The 11,472-nt window shown below is 40.6% G+C and overlaps 1 protein-coding gene across 1 annotated transcript in view; it reads right to left on the bottom strand.

Moving 5' to 3' along the window:
* The window catches only part of LOC117503844 (CUB and sushi domain-containing protein 1-like), a 2,069,078-nt gene that overhangs the window by 174,283 nt on the left and 1,883,323 nt on the right, over positions 1 to 11,472 (bottom strand). The window contains exon 60 of the mRNA XM_034163109.1: positions 1,867 to 2,052. Within this exon, the coding sequence (XP_034019000.1) occupies positions 1,867 to 2,052 (186 nt within the window). The remainder of the gene's footprint in view (positions 1 to 1,866; positions 2,053 to 11,472) is intronic.

Here is an 11,472-nt window from a genome sequence, read left to right as displayed (position 1 = left end):
CCGCTGCTGGCTGCGGACATGCGTGCCTCTGCGCATGATCACGAACGTGTTCGAATGGCGGCCGACTCATACAGGAATGTTACACGGTTACTGCGGTTGTTTGGCGGATGTGGGCCACTTTTGTGCGCATTCCATCCGCAAATCCTCCTAAACGCCAGTGGGACAGGGCCCTTAGCTTTGATAATTAGCGGTTAGCAGATTAGCGGAACTGTGCCCACCACTGGGTATAACACATGTAAACCATCACTTTTACATCCAGTTTTCTTCGGACACACAAACAGTATGGCACTCTATGGTAACTCTGTGTGGAGGCAACAGTTCTCAAAAACTGAGTGACTGCATAAGAAGGAGATTAGACAGGAAAGCCACCAAGATGAACCTGAAGAAGTTATAGGCTTCTGTGGCTGTGACTGAAGAAGTTGTGTATTGTGGAAGTTTTGCATTTTGCACCACCAGTTATACATCTTTATGATGAAGTGGTATAGAGAAGGTTTTATCATTTAAAAAAGAAGACTTGAAAGTTCAACTACAATTTGCCAGAAGACACATCTGAGATTCAAACATAGATTTGATGTGTTTAGCGGAAAAAAAATCTCTGTGCAACTCCTCTATAAAGGCATGAGTGGTGATGCAAAATGCAAAACTTGCACTATGCACAGCTTCATCAATCACAGCCACAGAAGCCTATAACTTTTTCAGGGATAGTCTTGGTGGCTTTCCTCTCTAATCTCCTTTGTATACAGTCACTCAGTTTTTGATAACTATCGCCTCCACACAGATTTACCATAGAGTGCCATACTGTTTGTGTTTCTTCATAATTCATGTAAATAAAGTTCAAGACATAATCAATATTTTGGAAATGTTCATGTATCCATCCCCTGACTTGTCTGAAGAAAACAATGTAAAAGTGATGATTTACATGTGCTATACTAAAGGGGGTAACTACTTATTCACACCATCATTTTGGCTTTTAGATTTTTGTTTCTTTTAATTCATGACGCAGAGATTACTTTTCACTCTGAACTTAAGGGGATCATTTTAGAAATGTTAATATACAAAGACAGAATTTTTTGTTTTGTTTTTTGATGTCCTAAAAAAAATACTGTGCATTACATGAGAAAGCTCAAGGGGGCAAACACTTTTTCACACCACTGTATATTATTGTGGTATTGTGAAAGCAGGGGTAAGTAAAAGGATTTCTAGTTCGTTAATGATGCAGCAACAACCTGCCCCATGAGGTGAGGTTTTTTTTTTTTCCTTGAGTATTTACACTAATGTTGTTTAAAGCTCTGGGGTCCATGGGCTTGTTGATGAGTCCAAATCAATATTTGTAAGACTTTTTTCTACGTTTCTGGAACCTTGAGGATTAATGGTTGTTTTCGATGCCCTTTCTTCGTGTATTTTACAACTTAACTTCACCTGTGTCAGAGCTAGGGAGCATGAGATGGTGGAGTTTATTCAGACGCTGATGGCAAATGTGCACATCAGTGAGGTACAACTGCTTCAAGCCTTGCCGCATATTAATATTCTCATCTTATTTATCATATGGGGACCTGAATATGCAGATTTGTGCTTGCACATGAATGTGAGAGAGAGAGAGAGAGAGAGCTCTCAAAAAATGTCATATTTTTCTCCTCTGTGTAAATGATATTGAAATTAACTAAATATACATAACATCACATGACAGTATATACATACTTATGATGGCTCTAAAAACAAAATGATCTTTCCAACTGCTCTTACTGAATCAAGTTCTATGAGCAAATTATTATTACTTTTCCGTCTGAGGAGTTTTGACATCTCTGAGATGGCAGAACTCATGTTGTTTCATCGGTCATATGACTGAAAGTTGAATTGCCTCCTCACCTTGACACACGGGCTGTGTGCCACTCCAAGTTCCATTGTGAAGGCAGGTCCTTTCAGCTGAGCCCATCAGGATGTATCCCGCCTCACAGCTGAAACGCAGCAGGCTCTTGGTTTTAAACTCTTCCCCTCCCAGACGTACACCATGTGGGGGGATTCCTGGGTCTCCACAGATTCCTTGACTTACTCCTGGAGTGCCAAAATAGGACATTAATGACATCCACACACAACAATCATGTTACACATGCATTGAATAGGCAAAAAAATGATCTTGACACTGTTCTGAACTCAAGACTCAGATGTGCATACAATTTTTTATTTTTTTTAAGTGTTGATGCAGTTAAATAAAAGTGTAGCTGCATGAAACTAATGTCAGTGATTAGAGAACATGTATTATTGGGGCCACTTAGCTAAAAATTTGTTTATATTCATACTGGCATCATCCCCCAAAACCAAAAACCAAAATCATTCATGACATTAGACTTAACAACTTTATCACAGAAAACTAACATGTTTTTTTTTTTCCACTATTGATATTATATAAGAGACACATACAGTATGTACACCTATTTAGACACGCAAACTTTGTAGAAGTGTACTTTGTGTTTTGGCTTCACCAGATTGTTCTAGCATTAAAAGCACTGAGTGTGTCACAATTTTAGCAGCTTAAATTCCATCGTGGGGATTTGGGAGTTTAACAGGGTATATCTTAAAGTGCAGTGCCTTGCATCTCAATGAGGGCTGCAGGATGGATTCCGCCCTGCTGAGCATTCTGTTTTCAGGCCAGCGGAGTAAGTGTCTTGCTCTTCAGGCAGGCGAGACAGTTGATACTGTGGCTGCAAATGATCAGTTATACTGTTTTGGGACATGTATAAGCCTATAAGGGAGCAGCATGTATGACATGAATAGCAAACTCCCATTCCTGCCTGTCTCAGGCACATTATTTTCAACACCCTTCATGAATTGGATGTCTCAGATTCCCCTTTATTCACTAGAACACAAGTTGCAAGAATGTACTAAAATTATATAAAATATAAGAGTGAAAATGTAGCTGAAAATTGCATTAATACAAATTAGATGAATTTAAAGATTCTGTGTTTGACTGTTAATCCTTTTAGTGGATACACGTTGTTTGCCGAACAGTAAGATACAATGTAACTGGCTTGTAATTGGATCCAGTCTTGCTGCCCAGGTGTAAAGAACTGGACTCACTACTGGAACACACACACAAGTGCTGTCACATTGGGATCTGTGTATGATTGTAATTCTCCAGTTCAGTCATCATCTGTGGGAATTTGTGTGTGTTGCTCTTCATTATAACAGTCTCTGGTAGATGTAGTTGATGCTTACTCAACAGCAGAGTTATGCCTAAATAACAGAAATTTGACAATGTCTTTGGCACATTCAGTGCAATTAGCAAACACTTCAATTATTATTAATCATATGATTACGCTTTGCTACTCAATGTAATATGTCTCTTTTATAGTGATGAAAGTGAGGTCAGAAAAAGAAAACTGAACATTTTGTGGCGAGTCGGCAGGATTAGAGGGATGGATGCAAAGCAGCTGCATCCAAAACCCAGCAAAGTGGGCATGTGGGGGATGATCTCTAAGAAATTTTGAAATTCTACATGTTGTGAAGTGCATTCTAACAGTCAAATCCTGTCTGGTTTCTTATCAACATTCATTCAGTCATTCATTTTCTAGTTGTATACAGGCACATTTTAGTGAAGGGTCACAGGGAGGCTAGAAGGGCAAGAAGCACTCTGGACAGGTCGCCAGTTTCTGATTAACATAAAGTTGGAAATTACAACAAAAGTGATAAATATATAACATGACTAGACTGGCACCAGTAGATCTGTTATAACAGCATTTGCATTGCACAGTGTCACTGAAGACACTGAAGTGAAATCATATAATGATAAAGGGCAATAATCAATAAATATAATCTAAAAAATATAATATATAGGCCTCAAATGCACCATTCCACATCATGAGTACTTTTATTTTTATACTTAATGCATTGTTTTTTTTTTAATTAGTTTTGTAGTTAAATACAAAAAAATTAAATAAAATATTTTGAGGTGACAAATTGACTTCAATAACATTTTCAGTGTAGGTCTTTTACTCTGTTGTTTTGTCAGGCTGCTGCTACAGTCCTGTGCATTTTGTGGCAGTAATGCAAAGTGTTTTGTTAACCACCATTAAAATTAGATAAGACTCTGCTAATGTCATGCTAACAGCAATGACAACATCTACACTAATGTTAACTGTTAATTGATATTGATGAAAATATTTGGACTTGTTTATCACTACAGTGGACACTACAACTTTTGTTAACATTGCTTTGCAGGTGAACAAAGGTCCAAGTCTTTATGGTCCTGGTGCTGCTCGTCTTGCTGTATAGTTGTGAGACTTGGATGCTAATCAGTGATGTAAGGTGATGACAGGATGTCTTTGGTACTAGGTGTCTTCGTAGAATCCTTTGGTCCCGCTGCAATGTTTTTGTATTAAACAAGCTTTTACTAAGAGAGACTAGTATGAGAAGTAGCACTTGCATTCTGAGGGAGCATCAGCTACAATATTTTGGCCATGTGGCCCGTTTCTCTGCGCATGATCCAGCCAAGAAGACACCCACAGTTCACCTGGCTAAAGCAGATACAGCAGGTAAAATAGGTATTGAATACATCACAATATTTCTCAGTAAATTCTAAAGGTGTGATTAACATGAAATGTTCACCAGATGTCGGTAATAACTCAAGCAATCCACACATACAAAGAAATCAAACCATAGATGTCCATAAATTATGTGTAATAATGTGAAATGACAAGAAAAAAGTATTGAACACATGGAGAAAGGGAGGTGCAAAAAAGATATGGAAAGTCAAGACACCAGCTGAACTCTATTAGTAATTAGAAAGCAGTCCTGCCCTTTATCAGTGCAAATTAATATCAGCTACTTCAGTCCCAACTGATGGCCTATAAAAAGATGTCATTACCAAGGTGTCACGCAACAAACATTTAATGATGGGTGAAAGCAAAGAGCTCTCTCAAAATGTTCGCAACCTTATTGTTGCAAAACATACTGATGACATTGGTTACAGAAGGATTTCTAAACTTGTAAATGTTCCAGTAAGCACTGTAGGGTCATAATCTGAAAATGGAAAGAACATCATTTCACCATAAACCAGCCATGACCAGGTGCTCCTCACAAGATTTCTGACAGATAAGTGAAAAGAATGATCAAAAGAGTTATCCAAGAGCCAAGGACCACTTGTGGAGAGCAACTGAACAATTATATCAAAGAAAACAGTAAGTAATGCATTCAACCAACACAGCCTGTCTGCACGCTCACCACGGAAGACTCCACTGCTGAAGAAAAAGCACAGTGAAGCTCCTTTTCCCATGATGAAATGAGTCAAATTTTCGTGACAGGTTTTTTTTTAAACTCACTATTACTAACCCTACTCCTACTCCTACCCTGACCCTAACCTTAACCATAACCTAATGCTACTCCTTCCCCCCACCCTAACCATAACCACCCCAACCCCCCCCCCCTCCACTTCACTTTTAATTTTGTGCAGCCATCATGGAATGAATTAGAATGAATTTGTGCTGCCGTGACGAAAATGAGGCGCTTTTCGTCACAATATCACAAACCAATAGATTCATGTATATTTCATGCTGCTGAATCACGACTTGCCGTGAGACTGGGTTGGAAATACTGGGAGAATATAGTCTGGTCAGATAAGACCAAAACTGAACTCTGCACATAGCAAAATACACACCATAAATGGTACTGCACATCACCCTGAAAATACCACACCAACAGCAAGGAGGTGGGAACATCATGGTGTGGGGCTGTTTTTCAGCATGTAGCACTGGCAAACTTCATATAATGGAAGGAAGGATGAATGGACAAAAGTACCAAGGCATTCTTGATAAAAATCTACCAAGAGTATGACAATGAAACTGTGGGGAAGTGTAATGACACGGACCCACAACAGGGGGCGCAAATGAACGGTCAATAGATAGTCCAATAAATACAATTTATTGTGGCAAATGTGCACAACAGGTCGAATACTGCTTTTATACAGTCAATTACAAAATACAACAGGTGACGTGTGGGCAGGCCCGAGGGTAGGAGACGCCTATCCAGAGAAGAGCCGGGGCCCACAAGGTTCCGCCGCCAACGAAGGCCTGCAGTACACCGAAGCCACCAAGTCCCGAGTCCCCAGGTGGCCTCTACTTCAGCTGTCAGATCCGGTACTGCTGGCAGGAACAAAAACAGGTTAATGGTGGGTGTGTGGACACCCAGTAAGCAGTCAGCAACTCACAATGTTTATCCACTTGGAGGGAACACCTCCACCTCCAACTCTGGAACCAGTTAACGGCAGAGCCTGAACTACTACTTAACGTAAGTGGAATGAGGAGTGAAGATTGTCACTCCCCCACCGTCCACAAACCCAGCTCCAGCTGTAAGTAGAGTTCCAGGTACACCTGCAAAAAGTTCAGAACAAACAAGGTATGTGCGTTCGGCACAGAAACAACGGCTGAGAGAATTACCTGAGTGGTAAACTGATATCTCGGCAGAGATGTGGTGTCTCCTCCAGGCTTTTATGGTGCAGTGATGATGATTACTGATAGCTGGTAGTCCTGGCTCCTGGGTGGTGACTGCGCCCTCTGGTGCCTGAAACCCGACTACAGGCAGGGCGCCCTCTGGCGTTGGCCAGCAGTACCTCCTCTTCGGGCGGCCCACATAACAGAATCAACATTGGACATTTCAGCAAAACAGTGATCCCAAACACAGAGCCAAGGAAACTCTCAAAGGGTTTCAGAGCATGAAAATAAAGCTGCTAGAATGGTCCAGCCAATGACTTGAATCCAAAAGAAAATCTATGGAAAGAACTAAAGTTCACAGTTCATAGAAGAGGTCCACTGAATCTTCGAGATTTGAAGAGCGGAACAGTGGGCCAAAATCACACCTGAGCAATGCATGTGACTAGTTTCTCCATACAGGAGGTGCCTTGAAGCTATTATTACCAAGTCCGCTTTTGTACAAACTATTAAATAAATTTCAGTAAGCGTGTTCAATACCTTTTCCCTGTGTCATCCCATTTTATTACACATTAGCTTAATTTCTGTACTTATTTGGTCTGGTTCCTTTGCATGTATGGATCACTTGGGTTCTTATCCATTTCTAGTGAAAATTTTATGTCAACAGCACCTTTAGAAATATATTTATTTCTATATATTCATATATATTTATATTTAATAAAAATGGTGTTCAATACTTATTTTACCCCTGTATATGGTTATTTTAGAGCTGTGGGGATGGACCAGTTGTCTGCATGGGTGGTTACCATCCAGGACCCAAGGCTTTCCGTGGTGTTGTAGATGCAGAAAAGTGCAGTGTCAGTGTATGCTCCCAGACTTGACTTGTTTCAAAAAATATTCTCACAATGGCTTTATGTTGAATGGGCAAGTTGCTTCATAAGAAAGTGCAATTAGCTGGGTTTTTAAACTTGCTCAAAACTCCACAACAGAACACAAATTCCCCAATACAGGGTCCAGAAGACATTTATTCTGACAAATAACGTCTTTTATTTCCCTGAAATTTATCTTGGTTTGTCTGAAAAATAACAAAAATCTAGGAACATCCAGAAAACTTTCATCATGTGATTCACAACATTCTGAAAACAGCATTCTACTTGCCAAATTGGCAAGAAAAAAGTGAAATACTTGGGGAGACATGCATATAAAATGTATTAGCTTTGTGATGTTTGATATTGTACGGTCAGCACAGAGGCATAGAGCTTTGCTGGAGGTGTGGAAGCTCCTGCCAACCATTAAAATTCAGCTGGCTGTAAATCATGGCTGTAATCTACATCACATCTGCACAGACTGATTTTTTATTTATTTTTGTACTTTCTTTTCAACTTTGCAGCTCACCACTCTCACAGTATTGCAGGAGAAGCTGGCAGTGGCTCATTGCTTAAGATTGTGTCATGGCAGCTCGTAGACAGCTCACATAATTTTTTAAAACATATTGTTGGCCCTTTTTGGCACCCATTAATATTGCAATGGAGACCGTGACAGGGAGAAGGGAAGAGACATTCAGCCACCTCTCTCATGGCTCCTGGGGATTGCAAAGCCTTAACCCTTTGCTTATTAGTTCGTCCCCAACTGTTCATGCTAGTGAAGAAGATCAAGGACAGTAAGGAGCCAGCTGTAAATGCCAACAGGGATACTGATCTAAGAGCTTTAATACACAGGTTTAGGGCCTGATGTGAATCTCTGAACTTGAGTGTTTTTGATGTTTGATCCCTCAACACAGCCAGAGGAGATGAAGAAGATGAAAACTAAAAAAAAAAATAAAAAAAAATCCACAGAATATTTTGATTCAGAATTTGTGGTTAGGCAATTGAGGTACCTCACACAAGCTAGAAAATATTTTGGAGCCTCCTGAATTTTTTATTTGGTGAACGCTGTTACTACGGGCAGGTTGATTCCTGTGAAAGCACTTGCACAAAAACAAAACAAAACAACAACAACAACAACAAAAAAAAAACAAAAACCAAAAAGATGAGTAGCAGAAATTACAAAGTGAGCACTGACATGAGTCTACTGATACTTATCTGGGTTTATCTAATATCAGTCAAATCATAAACAAACTGTGTTGCGATGTATTTTGTTTCCATCTTGCCCATTATCGCTAGAGCAGGGCTTCCTTGGTGGTTGACCCTCTTTGTCTACGGACTCAAGGTCAGGGGTTGTCTTGGGATGTTGATGGCAGTTTTCTGAGGGTATGATGAGCCTCTTCTATCTTTTCTACAAGATACTCTTGTTTCTTTTGCCATAGGGTTGTGTTAATTATACTGTGAGGGAAACTGCAACTTACCAGTGAACAGAACTGTAATCTTTCTACAGTAACTAGCAGAAAGACTCACTGGGTAGAATGCATATAGCAAAAAAATAAAAAAGTAGATGCAGTGACCATATTATTAGTTAGAGAATGGGGAAAAACACAGTTACTACTGTGGTCACTCTCTAAAAAAAATGGAACCCGCTGTCTCAACGAGAAAAAATTATGTAAGAATTTGCATCAATCTTTCGAGGTAATTTCAGCTTAGTTATTTCACTTTCAACTGAGGTAATGCCATAAGACTTCTGCCAGTTAAGTTGAAATAAATGTAGTCAAGTTGTAAATAACTTAAAAAAAAAAAAATCTATGCAAATTGTTACTTCACTTTTTCCTTGTTGAGACAGCGGTTCACTTGTTAAGTACACCTCTGAATATAATTTTGCTTACTCTGCTGAATCAGTTGAAGAAATGAAAACATCTTGATCAATATAGATGTAAGATCAATATACGAGGTCTATTAGAAAAGTATCCGACCTTATTATTTTTTTCAAAAACCATATGGATTTGAATCACGTGTGATTGCAATCAGCCAAGCTTGAACCTTCGTGCGCATGCGTGAGTTTTTTCACGCCTGTCGGTTGCATCATTCGCCTGTGAACAGGCTTGAGTGAGGAGTGGTCCACCCCTCTCGTCGTTTTTTTCATTGTTAGGAATGGCTCAGAGACTGCCGCTTTGCTTGATCAAACATTTTTTCAGAACTGTGACGGACATCAAAGTGACACCATTCGAGAAATTCAGATGGTGTTTGGTGAAAACTTTTATGGGCTTCAAAGAGATTACTGAGTGTTACTGTGGCTTTAAGGACGGCTCAGAGCAACTGGTGGTGCGCCGCGCTCCGAAGCCGCCATCGACAGGCTGAGCGACCATTTCATTTCATGGATTGGCTGTATGGATCCGTGACCATCGTGTGCTATTTCTCTGGTTATCACAAGAGCTGGACATCAACCATTTTCCGGCAGATTTCACTTTTAACAAGAGATTTTGTCATGGAAAGCCGAACGGAGGCTTCGCGCATCACGATGGATTCGCTACTGGAGCGAGACAAAACCACCTCTGTTTTGGTCTCACAGGACGGCTTTGAGATGGCGTTCAGACAGCTGTCAGTGGTTTTTCCATCGAGTGATTATCCGAGAAATTGTGGATGTGCCTGGACATGCCAGAACATGTCCTGTGAGGCTTCATCACGGCGTTGCTTTGCGCCATGCGGCACCGCCGTAACGAGCGGAATTCCTCCGCACGTCTGTCTCAATGTGCCGAAAAAGTGCTGATGTCCACGTCTTTTCACAATTCCTGTGCTAACCAGATGACATCCCGGATAAAACACAGCGTCCAGTTTGGAAATGAACAGCACATTCCACTGTTACAGGAGTTTTTGTCATGGAAAGAGGAGCGGAGGCTTCGCGCGTCGCGCAGTTGCCGCATGGCGCAAAGCAACGCCGTGATCAAGCCTCACAGGACATGTTCTGGCATGTCCAAGCACATCCACAATTTCTCGGATAATCACTCGATGGAAAAACCACCGACAGCTGTGTGAACGCCATCTCAAAGCTGTCCTGTGAGACCAAAATGGAAGTGGTTTTGTCTTGCTCCAGTAGCGAATCCATCGTGACGCGCGAAGCCTCCGCTCGGCTTTCCATGACAAAATCTCTTGTTAAAAGTGAAATCTGACAGAAAATGGTTGATGTCCAGCTCTTGTGATAACCAGAGAAATTGCACACGATGGTCACGAATCCATACAGCCATCCGTTTAGAAATGAAATGGTCGCTCAGCCTGTCGATGGCGGCTTCGGAGCGCGGCGCACCACCAGTCACTCTGGGCCGTCCTTACAGTGACAGTAACACTCTGTAATCTCTTTGAAGCCCATAAAATTTTCACCAAAAACCATCTGAATTTCCCGAATGGTGTCCACTTTGATGTCCCTCACAGTTTCTGAAAAATGTTTGATCAAGCAAAGCGGCAGTCTCTGAGCCATTCCTAAACAATGAAAAAAACGACGAGAGGGTGGACCACTCCTCACTCAAAGCCTGCCCACAGGCGAATGACGCAACCGACAGGCGTGAAAAAACTCACGCATGCGCACGAAGGTTCAAGCTTGGCTGACGCAATCACACGTGATTCAAATCCATATGGTTTTTGAAAAAATAAAAAGGTCGGATACTTTTCTAATAGACCTCATATATATAAGATCAAATATACTGATGCAATTTAAATATGTATTTTTTGTCTTTGATACATCATCATCATCACCACCATTATCATCATGTTAATCAGATGTTCACAAAAACAAATTCTCCACACACATTAGGCTGTTTTGAGTGACAGTGTACTGCTCTCTCTATGTGTTGTACTGCTGCAGTACAACACATAGAGAGAGCAGTACTGTGAAAAGTTATTGCCTTCTGATGGGCTGAACATATGAAAACTTGGCTGAGCACGACGCAGGAGGAAATGGCACTTCTACTCTGTTTTTTTTATACCAGCATACATTCAATCTTCCGTAGTGTCAATTCCTGTGTCAAAATAAAGGCGCAATGACAAAGATAAAAAAATAAATGTAAAATATATTACAAACAACAGGTGGTCTAAACCTACCAAAACAACTACTCTAATCAATAAGCAACTTTAATATTGAGGGCAGAACACTCCCCGTCTGGCATTAACTGATGCCACTTAAAGAGTCTGTT

The sequence above is a fragment of the Thalassophryne amazonica genome, chromosome 2 (genome assembly GCF_902500255.1).
Source record: "Thalassophryne amazonica chromosome 2, fThaAma1.1, whole genome shotgun sequence".
Lineage (NCBI taxonomy): Eukaryota > Metazoa > Chordata > Actinopteri > Batrachoidiformes > Batrachoididae > Thalassophryne > Thalassophryne amazonica.
This window is presented reverse-complemented; position numbering and strand designations above follow the sequence as displayed.